This window comes from Acanthochromis polyacanthus, chromosome 18, assembly GCF_021347895.1.
Source record: "Acanthochromis polyacanthus isolate Apoly-LR-REF ecotype Palm Island chromosome 18, KAUST_Apoly_ChrSc, whole genome shotgun sequence".
Classification (NCBI taxonomy): Eukaryota; Metazoa; Chordata; class Actinopteri; family Pomacentridae; genus Acanthochromis; species Acanthochromis polyacanthus.
The window spans coordinates 25,078,915-25,100,764 of NC_067130.1; the positions used below are offsets into that span (position 1 = coordinate 25,078,915).

Here is a 21,850-nt window from a genome sequence, read left to right on the forward strand (position 1 = left end):
TTTCCCACCAGGAGCACACTGGGATATCAGAAAATGCTTCAGTGTACTACAACTCAAGATGGTAAACACCATTTTTAGGATAAGGATCATAGGACATTATTCCAAGCTATGGATGTCTGTATCTCTCTCGGTGTCTTTCTCTCTCACACATAAATCCATGCTTTAAAATCCATTTAAAGAAGCATCTCTTTTGTATTTTAACAGTCATCATGAAACTGACTGCACTCTTTCACAGTTTCGTTTCCTCCTTTATAATTGTTTTCTGACCAGTGCTGTTGGATATTTATGATTAAATCTGAACATTCTATGATTGCAGCCATACACTCATTATCATTTGTTTTAGAAGAATTATTTTGACAATTGTTTTAAGATGTAAGTCTTCAGTGAGCTTGGAGCAGAGAGTCAGAAGTTTTTGGTCTTTCAATGGGATTTTGATGACACATTCCTGTTAATGAATCTCAACACACATACAATTATTAGTTTTTGTACCGTTTACATTGAGCTTTTTTTCTACCTGGAGTAAGTACTGAGAGCCCTGTCTCAGGTCCTCAGCAAACACTGGTGTGTAAAAGCCCTTGGTGTCATTCTTCAGCAGCCAACGCTGATAGCGGGCCTGGTCCGTGGCAAGATCTTTGAAGTTTGGCCTTCTGTAGCCCTATAGGAAGACACACAAAAACAATTAGCTCCTCTGCCTTTCTGAAATTAAAGATCACATTAACAAATCTGTAAATAAAACCTGTAGTACAAAGCCCTACTCAAAATATCTTTTGTTTTTTGCTTTATCCTCTTTGTGCATTCATTGTCAGGACCTTTCTGCTCGCATTTGACTCCAAAGTCACACGTTTATGATCTCAGATTCAGATTCAGATTACTTTGTTGTCATCCAGGCAAATAACATCAGAGATGCTCTGCAGAACAACACGACGATGCAGGGCCAGTGATGAAAAACACACATAATAAAAAATACCTGAGGCAAAATGAAACAAGTTATAACTATTGGTACAATAGTGCAGTGAATGAAAATAAATAAGTGAAACCAGAGAATAAGTAAGAAGCTATTGCACATGTCCCAAGGTAATTGCACTTGTGAAAGGCAGTTGAAAGTGTCTATGTTGATATTTACAGTCCTCTGTCTAAAAGACGGATGGCGGTGGGAAAGAAACTATTTTTAAACCTAACAGTTCTACATCTCAGGCTGTGCTACCTCCTGTCTGAGGGTAGGAGAGGAAACAGTCCACAGGCAGGGTGAGTGGGGTCCTTGGTGATCCTCAATGCCCTTCACAGGCAACATTCTTCTGCCAAGTCCCTTACAGGTGCCATCTGAGGTTATTGACTAAACCAGCCTGCCCAGTATTTAGCATTCCAGAGACTATTATTGTTGTAAGCAAGGTAATCAACATCTATCTAATCTTTATTTGTCTGAACAAAAGAACTCAAAACTAGTATTGCTGTTGTTGTTGTTGAGAACATTGAGTGTAAACTCCCCAAAGAATGGTGTATGCCCAATGCATTTTCTTATTTTTTGGTGGCATCAACACAGTTATAGCTCTCCAAGCGCTCTACTAGCCAGATTGGCTCCATGCAAGTCCTTCCCATTCCCCAAAATTATAGAATGGCAGAAGTGCTATGAGCGATGCATTGCTACACAGGAAGAATAATTTGAAAAGGATAGTGACAAATTTTAATCTGGTGCAATTTTTCCTTTTAATAGCTGCAGTCTCTGTACTCTTTGACTGAACTCTCATAGGTGCAGGAGCACCTACTCGTACATTTGGCTCATGGGGTACAAGAACATCAAATGTTTTTCTGCTTCTCTACTTTGCATTCTGTTTTGTCCAGGCGTGAACTAACCGTGACGTCACCCATTGGTTTCAACGCCGAGAAAATGAAGCCCGGATTTTGCTACTTCCTGGTCTCCATTTTGGATTTTTTGGAGCCAGTGACGTAAAAAGCGTCATCAAACAGGCTGGACCGGAGAGCAACTAGGGGCAGGACCAGCCAATGGGTGGGCCAGACTGAGAGCTGAAGACTCTCTTATCCCACCCACATTTTACCGCAGAGGCTTCTGTTGCTGTCAATCATTCCAGACAAGCCTGTCTATCAAGTATAGCCACGCCCCCTGGCTCCGCCAACTTTAACGATTTATTTAAAATTCAGTATTGATTTATTTTAAGATCGGCCACCTGATCTCTCATTTTGACCAGGAAAACTAACGGAAAAAAAATCCTGAGCTGTAGAAAATCAGTCTATCAAATTTTATTTTTTCCGGTGATGAACTGGGGTCTATGGAGCAAAAGCTTTTTGGAGCCAACCCTAGCGGACGGCGTGATATTGCAAGTTTTTGACACTTCCGGGTGGGCTTCATTTTTGGAGCCAGATGCTACGTCCATCTTTATATACAGTCTATGGTTTTGTCCAAATTTTTCAGGAGCTTGCCATTTCAATTACTGCTCGTTCTTCTGCTCAGAGCCTTTCGTACACCCTCTGATGATAAAATTATGTCACAAGATCTCAAAACAAAGTGGGATTTTGGCAATAATTTAATTCATACCAACACACCTGATAATAACTTTGAATAATGTTGTCTGTGTGACATCACACACTCTGAATATAAGCCTCTTTAAAACGTGCAACATTTCATTGGATGCCGTCATCAATAGCATAATAGTTGTCCTGAGTTGAGAATTTCATGAATCTCTGAGGTAAATTAAAACCATTTATAGGCCTTTGACACATCTTTATGAAAACCATAAAAGGGAAACAAAACACCAACAACAGAGTAGACGCTCACCGTGCGAATATGGCCACAGATCATCAGTCCTACGTTCTTGGTGAAGCTATGGACCAGATCCAGAAGAGCAGGACGAGAATTGGGGTAACCAGTCATCACTAAACACTGGGGTCTACAGTGAGACACATTCAAGAGAAAATAAAAAAACATCAACATGTCAGTATCCTATTTCACTGTATAAATAATTTAATGGACATTATTTATTGCTGTGACAACATTACAAACCTCACAGTGGCCTGTATTCTTCTACACACACACACACGCACGCACACATGCGTGCACGCACACGCCCGCACACACACAGAGTAGCGCACATCAAAGCAAATATGTTAAGCACCATGGGATTTAATGGAAGCACTGAGAGGATAGAAGTAGGAGTTCAGAGGAACACAAGTCTTTCTGATAACACCATCAGATGTCTTTTAATCTCCTGCTTGGTTTGCTGCCTTGGGAACAGTCCAAAGGCACATTGTCAGTAATACATCCTCAAAAACATCAAACCAAGCCTTCGGTGAAAAACACATGTAACATAAGTGTGTGTGTGTGTGTGTGTGTGTGTGTGTGTGTGTGTGTGTGTGTGTGTGTGTGTGTGTGTGTGTGTGTGTGTGGGGGGGGGGGCATAGAAAAGTAAAGTAAATAACATTTGCTTTTTATGGTTAAATAACACAACCAGCATTAGGGACATTTAGGGTCAGTTGAAATACATCAGTAAGTATCATCTGACAATCAGTCACTGGTCTGCCAGTCATTTTTAAGGTGTATCCTACTCCTATTAATAGCCTGTGTGAATAAACCTTTAATGTTGTCTTTCTTTGAATTCCTGGTTGTCTTCCTGCATCTCTACACATTTACTACATTTTCCGTGTGCATGTGAAACCTGTACAAATTCTCCATGAAGTAACCACGCAGCTTTTGGCCACAAATAGGGCTGATTGATTCAATAATCAACCTATAGGGGAGTCATACTGTCGACACACGATCATACAACGTATCATGTTTTGCTGTACATACCTGTAATAACAATGAATGATTCTGAGCATGCTTGGATTGAAATTAACAATATAACTAAATGTAGTTAAATTAAGCTTTGAGGCTTTGGGCTTCTGAGATGTGTAACAGTGAAGCATTGCTTGGAGTATATGGTCTTAGTTACTAAGCAAACTGGTGTATTTATACAACATCAGTGTTTCTTGATGTGACTGAAATTTTCACTGTTTGAGAGCTGACTGAAATGTGCCCATAATATCAAGTAATGGAAGCTGCAAAGTACAGAGAACAGGTTTGGTCTTCAGCTTGCTTACTTTGAGCAGATATGGTCCGATCTACAATCAAAAAGGTTTAAACCATTTTATTCAATCAACAGTCAATACTTGCTTTTGATGCAGTGAGCAGCTGACTTGTTCTCTTATCCTGCAAGGGCTACATTATGCACCTGCTCTATAACCCCATCAGGGTTGTTGAGAAACACAAAACAGCTTCACCATAGTCATGCTAGCTGACCATGCTAACGACACTCGCTACACATGGCCACCAAGTCTGGTAGCACAAGCACTACTCACCTCACTAGCTAGGTCACTGTAGCCTGCCATAGCCGCTCGACCCAAAATTAATAGCGTTAGCCATCTCGCCTGACCAACCTAGCTAACACCAGACTGAATCTGAAATGGCAGAAAACAAATTGCCATCTGGAATGTGTCCCTGTGGCTACAAGATTTCAGGATTAGACATCCGTGAGGTGTGCATGACCACAACACGCCCAAGTAGCAACATCCACACTGGACTCATGTTAACACTGGACCTACTCCACCTCACTAATCCTTTTGAAGGTGTTTCGGAACAGCTTGTGTCGGACAAGAAAAAAAATAAGTCCCCTTTACCCCTCTGGTCAAGTCTTTCCAGCAGAGATATGTGGGGCTGAAGGAGAAAATGCCCATGCTGACAGCTCATGCTATAAGGGCAAAAAGCTTCCCCAGGCAAAACGCACCATCGAAAAGGTTTTGTCCAGTTTCCCTGAGTGCATAGAGGAGGTCACATGCTGGGAGAAAACCCTTTTCATCCTCCAGTCCAGTCCAGGGAGCAGCAGCGTTTCATTGCCTGCAGATAAAAGATAAAGGCCTCTACCCGCTTACTTGACGCACGTTCACGCAAGTTGTGTGTCATCCACCTGGACCACCGACTTTTAGAATCCACACGCCCTCCAGCTCCTCTAATAACAGTAACAGTCACACTGGGGATCACAGAATCCAAAGAGTCAGCAGCCCAGGAAAAACAATCCACTTAATGCTGCCTGGAGTGATCAACCAGCCCCATCTATACCCAAGCATTTGGACCACAAGAAGAAGCGGACCACTCATCATCCCCACAGGAGAAATTGTAGCCTTCCAGCTTTTGCTTCAAGCTCACTACATGGTTCAGTTCAAAAGCAGACCCAGAGAGATAAGTTCAGCCTCTTTGACTTGGCGTTCTGGGCCCAAGCTGGATCCCGCCAAGTGTATTCTATTGAAGAGACGACGAGTCAGTCAGGAGTGTCACAGTCTCACAAACACACATATTCCAATAATATTCCAATCAGTGCATCCAGACATGTTGCTGAGGGTGTAGAAGTGTGTGACATAAAGAAAAATTGTGTTGAAAAACACAATATCCTCACATCTGCATACACTGCCAGAGGCAATCATCTCATAGGCTGGCTGCAAAAGTGGGTAAATAAAAAAAGAGAAAAAAAAGGGGAAAACTGAATAGTTTAGTAAATGGAGAAAGTCCAAGAAATATGCACCTGCATAGGTATGTACGGCCCTTTAAGAAATTGTCAGCGGAGAGAAAAAGGCACAACAGTATTTGACAATAGGTTGCTTCTAGTCGTCAGTGGACATAGCTATATAAACAGGTATGGTATGAAACAGAACCTGGCAGTATCAGTTAAACAGCATTCCTTAATGTAACTGTTATAACAATAAACATACGATGCAAACTGCATCAGCCAAACCGACTCTCAGTAACAAGTCCCAGTTCACCTATAGAACCAACAGGAAGCACCTTGTAGGATACGTATAACAATAAATGGTACCTGGTCGGGCTTCCATATATACACACTTTCCATGCTTTCAATGTAGCGGGCGAGACCGGGTGGTACATACGTCCCCAGTGCTATTAACACAGCGGGGCCAGCTGATGCAGTCCTCAGTCCTCAGCTCCAGCTCCGGTCGGCGCATCAGGCTGGACTGGTGATTCCCGTCGGTAGGAGACCACAAACTCAGAGGCATCCGCAGGGGAGGAAAAGCTTTTCCAGGATCCATCTTCCATTGTAATCATTAGCCTTGCTGGGAATAGTAGTGATGGCTTCAGCCCCAGGTTGTACAGGCTGGACATGACTTCACGGTACTTGGAGCGCTGCTCGAGGACCTCAGGACTGTAGTCCTCAAAGACGTGGATGGGCTTCCCTTGGTACTGAAGTTTACCGCGCTGTTTGAGGGCCTCCCGGACGACCAGCTCCCACGTCTGAAAGCGGTGAAAGCGGATGATGACAGCCCGTGGTTTTGCTCAAGGAGGTAGTCTGGCTGTGAGCGCGTGGTGCGCTTGGTCCAGTTCGGGGGGAGACTGTAGGATCTGTCTGCCAAACACCTCCAAGAGTAGATCCGAAAAGAAGGCCGAGGGTCGGGGACCCTCAATGGACTATGGCAAGCCGATGATTTGAATATTTTTTCTACGACTTCTGCTTTCCAGATCTGAAGTCTTGGCTGCTAGCTTGGTGTTGTTATCGGCTAGTGCTGCGCACTGTTGCTCCAGCGAGCGTATCTTCTCCTCCAATGCAGTAATACTGGTCACCACTGAGGTGATATGTTGACCGTGGTCTGCAACTGTAGCCTCTGTTTGGGTCAGTTTTTCCTCCAGTGACGTGAAGGCCGCTTTAATATCTGCTGAAAGTGCAGCACGGTGCTCCTATAGCTGGCTACCAATGCTAGCTGCACATGAGCTGCTGCATGCAGCACGACTTTCATCCTTTTTAGCGTTGTCTTTTTTCTGTTGTTTGCTCGTTTTCGAGGCCATTTTAGCAAAGATTTCTCTTGCCTGTCGACCTGGAGTATTTTTAAGTTTTGGGGTGTTGAAAAGTTAAAGTTGTCTTTGAAAAGTAGGGGAGAGCGAGACTCGTGCTGCCACTACATTCCGGGTCTCTCCGGAACTCCCATATTCTGACATATCTGTCAGTGGCTTAAAAAGTTAATTTCACATCCTGGCACACACGTGTTCACACACACACGCTCATGGCTTGTCACGTCAACTAACAAGAACAGCACAGAGAGTGCAGTCCTCCACCAAGACAGGTTTGTGTTCTGCATGTGTACGTACCGAATCGCGTGACCTAAATACAGGGTGACCCAAAATTTTGGAAACAAATGAAAAGTCTATAATCCAAATAATATAATGCTATTTCAATAAATCAGTACCACAGATATATTCAGAAGAGTAACAGATTAGTGTAAAACAAACATATTTCGACATGTTCATGTTTGTTTCTTATACAAAGTTGTGAACATTTCCACCAAGTGGTTACACTGGTATATGAAGAGATATTAGTATCGCACATGTCTGCATCTTCAAACCATAAACAAGGAAGTGATTTCGGTGACGTATGTGCATTAGGTTTTCGCTGGGGACAACTATGATTGGTGGAACCCATGGAAGGTGGGCCAAAATTGCGGGAAAGTTGCGGTAATTGGACAAAATTGCAAGGCCGCACAAAATTTTGCGAATTCCTAGAGGGACTGGTCTAAACCAGGCGCAATCATTTTTTATAGGGGTGTTGTACATGTTCAATGAATCGTCAGTAAATCATACGTAAAAACTGAATTTTTTCTTTCATGGGCTATCTCTGTCTAATAATAAATAAATAGAAATATTCATTTCTACAATTCTACAATTTCATTTAGCAGACGCTTTTGTCCAAAGCGACGTACAACACAAGCAAGAATTCAGACATAAGGAAAAACCTGTAGTAAGTGCAAAAAGTGCTTCAAGTACGATTGGTCAAAGGTGTTGCAGAAGAATTGCCAAACCCCCCCCCCCCCCCTTTTTTAAATCTTTGTCAGCGCTAAATAAATGCTGACTTATTCTACCCCTAAGGTGGAGTCAGATTAAGTGCCAAGGTGTTCTCTAAACAATTGAGTCTTCAATTGTCTTTTAAAAGTACAAAGGGACTCAGCAGAATGCACAGAGTTTGGTAATTTGATCATTTGATGATCTGGAACATTTAAGTATGAGAAATATGCAAAAATAGAAGCCATCAGGATGGGGACAAATACTTTTTCACAGCACTGTAGCTACTTGTACATGTGTCAAAATTTCAGTTTATGGATAATTGTTTAGCATAAAAAGAAAAGATCTTATCAGTATGGTAATATACTGTATCTATGGTTAATTGTTTGTGTTCTTGGCCATAACTGAGACCATCTTCATTTCAGGGGTCACAAGATTGCTGGATTTCAGCTCTAATCGTAGTAACTACAGGCCTGTTCGTGTTCGGTACCTGAAGTTCTTGATGTGGTCCTCCACCCCACTGAGGTGGAGAGTGTGGGTCAGGGCCTGGTGGTAGGTCAAGGCCTGGGTTGATGAGCCCCAGTTCACATCTGGAAGGGAGGACGCATGCAGGCAAAAACACACAGTGGAGTTAGCGAGTGTGTTTATGGGTCAGATAGCAGGGTAAAAGGATGTCTGATCCATGTGGTGTTAGAGTCAGTGACAAGGCCTCCTATGTGTGTGTAGCTGCATGTCAAACTGAGTGTGCACACAGGTGTGCGTTCAGAGCTGTAAGATCAGACTTGTGTTTGAAGAGGTGCAACAATGTGTGTTGAGGAGGATGGAACAACAGCTCAGTATTATGTAGCAGATTGTTGATGAATTTGTAATGTTTAAAACATATTTCTTCATCTGATTACAATTGATCTCGTAGGTAAAGGACAGACCGACATTTTAAAAAAAAAATGCATAGACAGGTGCTAGTCCTGGAGACAGGGGAAACAGACTCCAAATTCCAGGACTGTCTGTTTAATTTGTCCTAGTGTATATGTTTTACATGTGTTCTCTATGTACAGTACCACATGTAGCAACTGAATAATAAGAATAAGATGGTCTCACTTCTTGAGTTCTTTCATGTGTGAGAGCTAACTAATGACAATCACTTGTGCCTGAAATTAATAATAATACTAAGCTAATTTCAGTGAGCCCATTTGGCTCTTTATGTTAAAGTTTTTGCTAATCTACATTTCCCATCTTTTGCTATACTTTACTGACATTTGGTTCTGAAAACTAAAATGGTACAAAGTTAGGATAACATTTTTGGGAAGTAGGTTGTCTTAATTGAGTAATGTTTGTTTAAAACATATTCAACATTCAGCTCATGATTCAAATATTTCAGAGCACATTCTCTGTCTATGATGTTGACATTTTAATTTATCTATAGCAGCTGCCTTTTCAAACTGTTTTTCCAACAAAATGTACTCGTTCACCTGTTATATAAGGAATTTACACTAATCAGACATTTATATGTGTGTATGTCACAATGAAACAAAATAACTGAAACAGAGAGGACTGAAAATCATCAGCATCACGCATTATATCAATATCATGCAGTGTCCTATGAAAGCCAGTGGGTACATTTTTAAAACTATTCTGAAGGAATAGGTGTCTAGTTCGTGCCAACATCTTAAATGTTTTAACACTGAAATCAGTGCTACAAACAAGAAATGTTGTCATGAACTTATTGCCCTCATTCTCATTGCCCAAAAGTGTGCTTGGTGACTGACCTGGCTTCTTGTAACTGACGTAGATATAAAGACCCAGAACGATGACGTTGGTAAGGAGGGCAGCTGCCCAGTTGATGACAAACATCACCACGCAGCACAGTACGGCTCCAGCAAGGGAGACCCACATGTTGTAGTATTTGAAGCTGGGGCGCCACCCTGTAGTACCAATGACAATGAATCTCGACATGGCAACAAAATGCAAGTGAATTTAGAATATGTATACAATGCACAGAGTGATAATCGCATAATGTATGTGTGGAATAGAGCTTGCGAAAATATTAATTTGGGTAAACTGAGTAAATACAGTTCCTATGTAAAATGCAGTAGAAGTTGTATTTGTCCGGAGATTACTTAAAGGGGAACTTCGGTTTTTATCAACCTGGGGTCTGTTTTCATATGTCTTTTCATACATGTGAGTGATGGAGAAATGAATTTTTGACATAGCTCCAGTATTTAGCCAGGCAGGCAGCTTCGCAGCTCAGCTAGCGAAAAGTACGCCCCCCCTTGCCCTCCCGCATCAAAGTCCGCCCCAACGTGCTTTTGTCCCCACACTGACCGGCTCAGATAGTCTCAACGAGTGTCCCACAACATACTAGAGATGAGAAGTGAACGAAAACCTCCACATTACTTGGCAATCGCTATTTGTTGTGGTCTCTATCCAAATCTCAGGACGCTAGAAAGCAAATCTTGTTCCGAAATCACACCAAAACCGGTGAGCTATGTCGAAAATTCATTTCTCCATCACTCACATGTATGAAAACACATACGAAAACAGACCCCAGGTTGAAAAAAACCGAAGTTCCCCTTTAACCGTAACCATATTACATCTAACCTGCAAGTTGAAAGACTAAATATCAGGAGACGCTGTGGTCATCCTCCCTGAAAGGAAACTTTTCCAATTATTTTTATCATAAACCTGGTCTTAAGACAGTAAATGCTGCTGTTAAATGGGTACGTTAAAGTTTGAGTTGGACATGTGCTTGGGTTAAAGAATGGGGGTTAGCAGCCTGTTAGACTGATTACCAGAAGGTTATACCAGCTATTAAGGACCATATTTATTTACTGGGTAGCACAGAAACTAGACTAGGGGGATTTTAGTGATGGGATACAATTGGAGTGTGCGGTTACACAATGACAGAGTCTATAACAAACCACAGGACATAAAGGGTACATTGTTCCTCTTAGCCCCTTGGAAAAAGGCTTTTATGTCCCAGAGAGCAGGGACAAAGTGGGCCTGAAGAGACCTGAACATTAATTTGGTTTACAGTTTGTGGTTCCAAAGGTATTAAAATCCATTGCTCCATTATATTGTCTGTATTACTGTTGGCCTCAAAATGAGCCATGTACCATTTAAGTCCATGTAATTATGACCTGCTGGAGGAATTTGAAGCAGACAGAGAATCTGTACCTGCAGTTCTGCAAGAGCTTTGGTATTGAGGGGAAAAAAGCACATTACTCAATATAAAAGATCAACTACATATTTCATTCAGCCATTCATCAGTTTACAAATGTGTCACTTCACCAAAATTCATTTCAAAAATGTTCTCACTTACCAATAGCTGCATCTATAAATGCAAATAGTCAAGGTGAACCTAAGCGACTCAATATATAATTAACTAAAACTCAAAGACTTAGCGTACATCTGTAATCATGTTGTGTTAACTGAAGCCTAAACAGTTCTGAGTGATAGTCTCAATTTTATCAGTTACCTGACATACTGAAACACTAACCTTATTTTTCACCAATATTTGTAAAGTATTAATTTATAGTCTATATGTATCATTTTTTAAGTCTTTATGAATCAAAGTCAAAACTCTATTGTACTGGATTGGGAGTAAAGCCAGGCATCTAAACAACCAAATAAACAAACCAAAACCCTGTAGATACGGATCCCACTGGACGTAACTGAATGCTGTTCCTAAATGGATCATTGAGAATAAACAAGGGAGAAACACTGTACATGGCATAGTATTTTTCTATTTTATATCACATTTCCTATGAAATATTCAGATATTTTTATGTAGGTTTACGTGAGCAGAAATTCAAAAATATAAAACTATGTTAGGAATTTCAATGTTGTGGAACAAACCAAAGAGACGATGTATTGCAGATGATGTACTGGAAACCTAGTGTTTTACTATCTTTTTAAAAATTCTTTCTCAAACAAATTGTTTTTTTAAGAAGACACACACACAAATCTTATTCTCTTGACTTTACTGCCCTTTGAGGTAACACGTTACCAGAGATTTATCACAGCCTAGCATCACACACACTAACTACAGTAAATAGCTAGTTCACCAACTCCTGGCTTGTAGATTTATTGCAACTGAAAAGCGCAAGCATGTTTCCAGTTGGCTAGATGATTTCTATAAGCAGTCATTGTATCACCAAGCTTTTGGTGTTATCAAGCCAAGACAGTTCAAACTTTGCTACTTTGCTAAATGAAACATGCCTCCCTCAACAATTGTGGCTATTGGTCTGATTGTTATTTTCTTTCTTTGTATCGTATTATTCGCTTGGGTAGTCTATTTCCAACTATTTCTAACCCTTGGCTTAGTTGTCTTTTTTTTACCTGCTTTCTCTTTTCTTGTTCATAGCCTCAGAACAAGAATTAAAATGTAGCCATTCAGCCAACAGTGGCATGCTGATTGATGTCCCTGGTAAACCATCATGTAAATTATCACCTGCTTGCTACTGCAGTACACCTAACCTCTGTTAGTTTTTCCACTGGCAGTCTTATTGGCCGGTCCTGTGAGCTGTCAAGTAGTTGGGCAGTAAGCTCTTTGAAGCACTTTATAGTTCAGGATATTTATGTGCGTCAAGTAATTCCTTTTGAAACACTGTCGTTTCCCATCATAATCACTGCTAAACACCATATAACTCGTGATTTTGCTATGTTGGCAGAAGAGTTGTCTGCTTTTTTTTTTTATAAGCCAAGTACCTGGTATGTCTTACTGCTTATTTCTTCATGTGCCCTGGTATTGATCTTACCTGGTGAGTTAGCCAATGAGGCGTGGAACACAGAGAAGTTGATCAAGGCATAGGACGCCAAGAAAAAGTTGGAGATGATGGGGGCAATTGTGTTCAGCTCAGCTGTAAGATGAAAACACCAAACAGTCAACTCAGAATGGGCTAGAACTTCCAGCAGTAACAAGATGTCCTCCAGTGTGTCCAGCTAGAGAAACTAAATGCTAAAAAATTTCTAATATGATTCGACTGAGTGACAGTACAAAGAGACACAGACTACTCTGGCTCCCCCTCAGATTAAATCCCAATGCCTCATGGTGATGCCATCAAGTGGTGTGGAAAGAATGTCATGGGGGCCACATTTAACCCATCAGACCATGCTCTTTTAAAACATAAAAATGGTTTGTTTTAAAGATCTGTGAAAATACTTTTCTGAAAGGTTTTCAGGAAAGACTGATGCCACTTTCTAGCTTTTAAGCTTAACAGGAATATCCACAAAATAAATGCTCCATTTAAACATACATGTTCATTTGTTCTTAATTTATTATAGAACCCTAGGTATACCAAGTTAAAATTATTAAGAGTAATTATATATGCACCAAATAGCACTTTCCTTATTTTGCAAATTGAGTTAGTGTTTTCAGGAATTTGGAAAATTATTGCGAAATTTCTGATCTGTTATCATAAAATGACAATGCTACTTTTAATTCACAACAAATCTTTTTACATAGTATATAGTCCAAGGAATACCACTGACTCCAGGTTTCTAAGCTTACAGCAAATAGGAAATGATAACTGTGATCACATTTAATAATAACGTCTAATTGTGAGTGTATGCAGACGTACCAATGAGGATGAAGGCCAAGGCGATACCAAAGGTCAGGATGTACCCTCGGAGTGGCTCATTGTTCTTGCCATAGCCTTTGGCAAACATTTGCAGTCCAGGGTAGATGTTGTCCTTACATAAAGCCTGTGGAAAAGAAAAACATGACATTTTTTGATAGTTTTTTAGTCGTTTAGTATCATAAGCTTAAAAATTCTAAAGTATAACTGTTTTTTCATTGGCTATTACTGTAATCCATTAGATACCTGGTCTTACCTGGAAAACTTTAGGTGCACTGACTAAAGAGGCCAGAGCTGAAGACAGAGTGGCAGAGAATATTCCAGCTGTGATGATGGGCCCAAAACCAGAAACGAGGCTCATTACCTGGATGGAATATTAAGTGCAAATTCAACTTTTTGACATTTGCATAAAAACAACAAAAAATGCGATTTTAACCTCTATATCACAAAAGTACTTAATGTTCATCTTCTGATAGAGCTGCTGCATACCTGGAAGTCATTATGAAGCCCATAGCGGCAGCCATCTTTTTCATTCTTGCAGGTAGAGAAGTCATAGCCAAATCTGCAGGCAGCATCAGTGCAGTTCATCGCGAACTGAGAACTGGCTGTGTCATTCATATTTCCACTAGCGTCTCTCACAATACAAGAGCCTAGTGGTAGAAAAATAATAGGCAAAAATTAAACTTTTCTGTTAAGGAATGTGATAAACTTGCAGAAGTGCACACAAATCTGAGGGATATCTCTACCTGTTGAAATAGCAACACCCAGGTAGACTATTCCTGTGATCAATATGGCTAGGAGAGTTCCTCGGGGAATGGCCAACTGTGGGTCCTGCAAAAAACAACCAGAAAAACAGATGTAAAACATAGAGAAAAAAGATCAAACAAGAAATATATTAGTATGCAAGCCTTTTAATCTTTGATAATAAAGATCATTTAGAAGATCTCTCCAATCATCTGTCTAGTACAGTGAGGATCATGAGCTCACTTACTGTTTTAGTGTTACTCGTTTCATGAATTGCAACAGTCATATTCACCACTAGATAACAATAGGTTTGCTTGGTTTGACAGCTACAGTCAAGAAGTTGATAAAGCCACTGAATCTCTTTTTCTAGAGAGATTTGTTCAAAATTACAAGTGACTTACAGCAAGATCTCCTGAAATGTTGGCTCCAGCTAGAATACCGGTGGCAGCAGGGAAGAATATGGCGAATACAGAGAAGAATGTCTCGCCTCGAAAGTCCGGACCCATGTTCTCCCACATGATTGAACCTGTCAGGAAAAAAAAGTGGCAAAATCAGTTGACAAAGTTTTCATTGCCAAAACACATAGAATTAACCTCAGCTCTCAGGGTCATGGAAAGAGAAAGTTGTTAATTCTGCCTTGAATTGAAATACGTATCAGTGTGCCTTCGACTTCAAACATAATCTAAGAGCATGAAAAAAAAATCCTCCATACAGCTACAAATACTGTTTATTACTAAACCCTTTGATGCACAGTGCGAGTCAGGAGATACCCTTTTTCCATTAGTTTTGGGTCACATTTGACCCATGCTGCGCTTCCAAGAGCAGAAGAAACCCAGAACAATCCTAGGTTCTCATTTCTAGCATTTGTTCTGATGTCTCACTAGGGGATATGCCTTCCTGTTTATAACCGCGAAAAAAACTGATTTCATGACGGCAATCTTGAATGGCTGGTGATCATGATACCTGCATCTTATAGAGCCACCTTGTAGTGACTGCTGTCAGAATTCCAACACCTCCCACATTCATTCAGGGTTGTCTCAGTTGCAACACACAATTATCCAATTATCCAATCACAACTTTCCACATGGCTCACGCAGTTTGACACCCAGCTCCAGGAAAACCCATTGGCGTAAGTCTTAAAGATGCCAGTGTGTGGGTCAGTGGAGCAGAAGAACGCCAACTTCACCTCGGCATCCGATCATGTGTAGAAATCCATGTTATTGTTGTTGCATCTGTGTCAGTTGCAGGAATGGACATGGATTGAGCATTTCCTTGTTGTAGTTTCCCAGGAGTTGCTGACACTACAATCCCGAGCTTCTACATTTCAGATTGTCTCAAGATGCTTTACAGAAAACAAATGGCCTGAAAACCCAGAGCAAGCCCTAAGGTGACAGTAGCAAGAAAAAATTCCCTGATTATTACTTTACATTATACTTGGCCCTAAACACTTTTTAAAAAACGCCATCTAGCCATGTAGTTGATTTGGATGGCATTGCTTTGACCTCCAATATTACTGTAAGGACCTCTAAGTTATTTGTGACCAAGATACGTCTTTTAAAAATGAAACATCCTTCTCCTCACAGACAAAGCCCTTATTGACAAACCTCCATCATATCTTAAAGCTTTTGTAATGCCATATTATCCAAAAAAACACTTTACTCTCAGAGTGCAGGCTTACTTGTGGTTCCCAAGGATTCAAAAAGTATAATGGGAAGCAGATCCTTCAGCTCTCAGGCTCCTCTATTGTGGATCAAGCTTAAAACTTTCCTCTTTGATAAAGCTTATAGTTAGGCCTGGCTCAGGTTCCCCTAATACATCCCTCTGTGTTGCAGCTATAGGCTACTAGGTGACTTCCCATGATGCATCGAGCATCTCTCTCTACTTCTTTCCTATACTCTCTTTACACTTACATGCCAAAAGTGCATGTCACTAACTGTGTCTCCTTTGTGTTTTGTTGTTCCTGCAGGTATCACTGGCTGTGGAGCCACATGTTTGTGATCTGCAGTTACTGGCCGCTGCAACCTTGCAAGTATTTATTGTTCTGCTACACGTTGTTTGTCTGTTCACTTCCTTTTTCTCTCACTCCATTACCCTCAACCCACTGGTCTGAACAGATGGCCACCTTCCCTGAGTATGGTTCTACCTGGAGGTTTCTTCCTGTTAAAAGTGACTTTTCGCTAGCTGAGCTGCTAAGCTGCCTGCCTGGCTAAATACTGGAGCTATGTCAAAAATTCATTTCTCTATCACTCACATGTATGAAATGACATATGAAAACAGACCCCAGGTTGAAAAAAAAAAACGAAGTTCCCCTTTAAGTACCTGAATGATATACAGTATTGGTATTACTATCTTAACAATACCCATCCGTTTTGCTAAGTGCTGCTCAGAGGGAATCATTAGGACTTGTGGGGCTTCTCTCTGTAATAGGAGTTATTTACCATACTATGTGAGGAGCCCAGACGACTTATGTTGTGAACTGGGCTACATAAATAATACTGAAATGAATTGGTCATACCGTCATAGCCCAGAAAGCCAGCAGATTCCTTTGATTTGACAGAAATGAAGGTTCCAATGAAGTAGTTGACAATGGCTGTAATGAGGACAAAAAGCAAGAAGATCTGGGCCTACAGAAAGCAAATTAACCAAAGCATTAGTCCTGCTGATCTTTTTAACCAGTGTTATAACAATTATGTAACAATCATGCTGTTTGTCAGTGAGTCTCAAAGTGTTTTCCTAAACTCTGTTGTGGGAATTTTCTTCAGCGGTTACACTGGAGCACGTTCAGTTTATGAGACATTGGACACTGTTCACACCTTTGCCTCCCATTCCATTCCTGCCACAGAGATGCCCAGGAGAAGGATGACCGTGATTGTTCCGATTATTCGAATATCATTGGTTTCATCTGTCATGATGGCATCAACACCCTGAGAGAAAAATGAGAGGTTTTTTAAATGAAACAAGAGCAATCTGCCAGTGTTAAATGCAAATAGTACAGCTCTTTCACAGGTATTGTCTCTACCAATGACTCCAAAAGAACCAATCCCAGCTGATCAATAACAGCTGTAATCAGTAACAGTCTAATGCAATATAAAGTGAGGAGAGACTTACATTAAGAAGCTCCACAACAGTTTCAGCAAAGCCCACCACATACATGGCGACAGCCACTGCATTGGCAAAGGCAAAGATCAGACCAATAGAACCTCCAAACTCTGGCCCCAGACTCCGAGAAATCAAGTAATATGCTCCACCTGGAAACAGAAGGTAATGGACAGCATGTCAGTAAAAGTAGACAGCTATGAAAACTTGGAGCAAACTGAATTGACAGAATGTTTATTATTATGATAACTGATGTCAGAATGCTTGTTATAGAACATACATGCATTTGGGAATAACACTCTTTTGATATGATCCAAACTGACAGTCCACCAAAACTAAACAAAAGACCCAGTGAGAGGTTTTCAGTGTCATGATCAGAGTCAGAACCTGTCCCCAGAGGCCGAGGAAGGTTTTCATTCAATTGAAAACCTTCCTCAGCCTGATTTGTTATTTGACTAAAAACGCCAGCAGAGGCTTCAATTATCACACTTAACACAATGGCAAATTATGCACTTTCTCAGCAGAATGTAATGTGTTTAAGAACATCACAGTCACACTAAATCATTAGCTGGAAACAGTCTCGTGGGCAGCCTGTCTACAATGTCAGGGTTGTTTTAGTTCTAGGGTTACATTTCACACTGCCAATCAGCTGTCTGAAACAGTATGTCTATCTGCACAAGCGCGATCAGGCCCCAGGGTCCAATCTGCAGTCATACACTTGCTTGTAACAAAGCGGCTTAGAATTACCAAGACGTCTGGCTGGAGAAATTAGCAGCATAAGAAAATATTTCATCTTTGTGTATAGTTTTGACTATGGTGCATTGCATTGTTCAAATCAAACATTATAGTTTTAAGTCATTCTGGGCAGACTAGTCACCAGGTGGTTAGAAGTCCGACCAATTTTCAGAAAAAATCCTTGTTGTGTGACTTGATTTCCTGTATGAAATTAACCTTCATATCTTCAACCTCCCCAGCAGCACAACAGCTGTACTTCATCCGTCACAGACCCCATTCTCACATAGTCAAACACAAGATGCCATTCACTGAGAACAGAGTCTTAAAATAACATCCTAGTGCTGCCCAGCATAACTCAAAAGCAGAACAGTCACGCAGCAATGTAACATGGGGAAATTGAGAAAAGTCCAACTTTACACAAATGTGATGTATAGTATGTATAGTGATGACAACAATTGGAAAATAAAAGCTGATCTTTAAAGTGAACAGTATTTAAATTTCTCTATAATGGAACTAACAAAAAGACTTTTGTTTCGCCTCCTCCTCTTGGGGCTTGTTGACATGGAAACTAACTCAGACACATTCAATTAAAACAGACGGGTCATTCCAGGTGAAATGACCAGATATTCCTTGGGGGTGTTGCCGCACCAATTTTAAATTTATTCTAAATTTACATGCCATTAGATAGTCACAAAAGTACTTTCTATGCAAAATTGTAGGCCTGTAGCTCAAATAGTTTCTGAGTTGTGGGGGTCTGAAATTTTCAGAATTTGGGCTATAAAAAGCCTCACCAGCATTTTTTGCATCTTTAAGTGGTTATTTCTCAGCATCTAGACATACCAGAGAGCTGTAAGTTAGTAAACAAGGCCTCTGCATGTAGCTAGTGCCCCACAAACATCCCCAGGTGATTCCCTACACTCTGCAGGCCGTGGGGGCTTGCTAAAAATGCTAAAAAATTAAGAGATACCTACTCACGCGTGGGGTTTGGAACCTTAAAAGTACTAGAAATACTGCACAGAAGTGTTCTAACACCCCTGGGTTCCATTCTACACAAACTTGTGTGATAACTTAGCAAACTGGAGCTTTCTAGGTACCCGAGTTTGGAAAATATGAGCTCCCAAAGTTGGACGAGATTTTTAATTGGCTATTTTTGGTGGCAAAAATCTCAGTGTGGGACAGGTACCAGAGACCCCAAATTTTTCTACAAGACAGTTCCATCTGTCTTCTATCACTGTACAAAAAAGCAGCAGGGTTATATTTGTAGTTACTGAGATATTCTTACTCATAATGGCATGGGTGATGTCAAAATCGTTTTTTGCTTTTCAGTACTTTAAATTGGGATACAAGTATTAGTAGTCATTCCATCGGTAGTATTATGCATGTTTTGTTCTTTTTGAAATGTTAGTTGTTAAAGGTGACTACCTTCAAAAAGTGTAATGACATGTTTTGTATACCTAAGTTATACCATTACACTTCTTGAAGGTAATCACCTTTAACAACTAACATTTCAAAACGAACAAAACATACATAATACTACCATTGGAATGACTACTAATACTTGTATCCCAATTTAAAGTACTGAAAAGCAAAAAACGACATTACCCACGCCATTTTGAGTAAGAATATCTCAGTAACTACAAATATAACCCTGCTGCTTTTCTGTACAGTGATAGAAGACAGATGGAACTGTCTTGTAGAAAAATTTGGGGTCTCTGGTACCTGTCCCACACTGAGATTTTTGCCACCAAAAATAGCCAATTAAAAATCTCGTCCAACTTTGGGAGCTCATATTTTCCCAAACTGAGGTACCTAGAAAGCTCCAGTTTGCTAAGTTATTACACAAGTTTGTGTAGAATGGAGCCCAATGGTATTTCCATTTTACATCCTCACCAGCACCTCAACACCTAGAACATTTTGCACTATGATCATGAGTGAGCGCCTAAATTAAATAGGTTTATGCCAATTTCCAATTCTGCCTCCATTTCTTGCCAGCGCTGTTTCAAATCAAATCACATGTTAGCTTTTTTGCCTTTCAGACATCCAACAGTCCTGATCAGCAGAAAAAATGTGCTCAGTTGTCAAAGAAATAAACATGTTAATATGTTAACACTGGCACTGTCACATTTTTTTCCACAATACATTTCATTGGAATTTTTTTCAAAAACAAAACGACAGCATGGTCCATGCTGGTACTAAAACAAATTCTATTGGCTAACTGTGCACTGTCATCTGAGCAAAATTTTTTTAAAGCAAAGTGATGAGTACCGAAATCCGGTATGAAACTGGCTCAGAGTCTAGAAGAATAAACACAGGAGGATCAAAAAGTTCCAACAGTATCAGGTCTGCTACTAGGACTGAAGACATTGTTAAGAATAGATTTCCCTTTTATTATTGCTACATAACCGCTTTGTTAAACATGCATGCATGCACGTACACACACATACACACACGTACACACACACACACAGAGTGCCAGAGAGAAGAAACTTTGCCTGTTGCAACAAGTCTTTTGCATGTAACTTGAATGGAAACTTGATCAATCAAAAAAGAAAAAAAAAAAACAATTGTAACTATCTTTACCCTTTAATTTTTCCTTTTAAAAAAATAAGTAAAAGCACTGATTACAGTACGATTAAAATCTTAACGATACTCATCACAATTAAACTATATGAGTGGTTCTCGAAGAGGAAGGCTGGAGTCTCTACGAATCAACCATTTTAAAAACTAAAAAATTTCTACCAGCTTACTCTTGGTCCATATCAAAGCAGAGAAGGAACGTAATGTCTAGAATATTACTACTGCTTCAATGTGATTCAATCTTCACTACACTAAGAAATATGACACTCGAGACACATCTATTTTGCCTGAACTTGTGACTGAAGACTGTGTAAACATCGGTGTCAGACCACTCACTTTGAGCTACCACTGCCTCTAATCACTTTGCAACAAAGTGTCGCAATCTGGTGACTTGTAGAATTTTTCTTCTCTCTGAAACAATCTCATTTCATACCAAACAGCAGGAAGAGACCGTTAGATGAGAGCTGGAGAATATGATGATTAAATTTAGTCACTGGTCACTGCTGATTTCTGATTTTTAGATATATTCTTTTGTGACCTCAGGCAGCACATTATTCATAATATATACCTCCTCTTACAAATCCATTGGTGGCGATGGCTGAGGTGGAGAGGCCGGTGATGGTCGTCACTACGGTGGCCATGGCGACGATCAAACAGGACAGAGCTGCAGAGCAAAGCACAGTCTGAATACCGCAAATGTCTTAAATGAAAAGAATGTGCAACACTGTTAACAGTTTTCTAGCAGACTTTCCAATCACTCTTTGAGCTCTGTGAAAAGTAACAGCATAGCCATGAAGACGAGCCCGTACACTCAAGTCTGCACATGTGTCACTTTGTGGTGATATTTCACATCAAAGTGGAGAATTTTTTACAAGTGTCAGAGTATTCAGGGTCAGAGAAGTACTGTGTTGTAAGTGAACTGAAAAAGTAAGTGACAGAGTGATGAACACCATGATGTCAGTAAACATGGGCTGTGTGCCACTCTGATAGGTCATTTTTTCTGGTCAGCGATATTTGTCAGATATCTGCAGTTTTTGCCACATCAAAGTAAAATATTGGATGGGACGGACTCCTGCCTGACTGCTTTGTTGCAATTTTATCTTGCCTCAGTTAAAGGGGAGTAGATCACAAAACAACGACACAGTTCCCAGAACAAAATGTTTTGGTTTCATGTGTCCAGATTTGGAGATATTTGTCTTCAAGACTCCTGCCAGTACTTCAGTACAATGTTTAAGTGAGTAAAATGCTTTTATATATCACCTTTCACAGATACCTAATCATAAAATGGTATACAGTA

At 40.3% G+C, this 21,850-nt stretch overlaps 1 protein-coding gene across 2 annotated transcripts in view; it reads right to left on the reverse strand.

The window, feature by feature from the left end:
- Positions 1-21,850, reverse strand: part of slc12a2 (solute carrier family 12 member 2) — a 72,485-nt gene that overhangs the window by 24,888 nt on the left and 25,747 nt on the right. For both annotated transcript variants that reach the window (XM_022213421.2, XM_022213420.2), the window contains exons 4-17: positions 21,122-21,217; positions 17,254-17,393; positions 16,959-17,069; positions 16,661-16,769; positions 14,547-14,671; positions 14,148-14,232; positions 13,891-14,051; positions 13,658-13,765; positions 13,405-13,528; positions 12,583-12,684; positions 9,592-9,747; positions 8,316-8,415; positions 2,792-2,903; positions 515-655 (exon numbers count right to left, since the gene is read on the reverse strand). In XM_022213421.2, the coding sequence (XP_022069113.1) occupies positions 515-655; positions 2,792-2,903; positions 8,316-8,415; positions 9,592-9,747; positions 12,583-12,684; positions 13,405-13,528; positions 13,658-13,765; positions 13,891-14,051; positions 14,148-14,232; positions 14,547-14,671; positions 16,661-16,769; positions 16,959-17,069; positions 17,254-17,393; positions 21,122-21,217 (1,670 nt within the window). The remainder of the gene's footprint in view (positions 1-514; positions 656-2,791; positions 2,904-8,315; positions 8,416-9,591; positions 9,748-12,582; positions 12,685-13,404; positions 13,529-13,657; positions 13,766-13,890; positions 14,052-14,147; positions 14,233-14,546; positions 14,672-16,660; positions 16,770-16,958; positions 17,070-17,253; positions 17,394-21,121; positions 21,218-21,850) is intronic.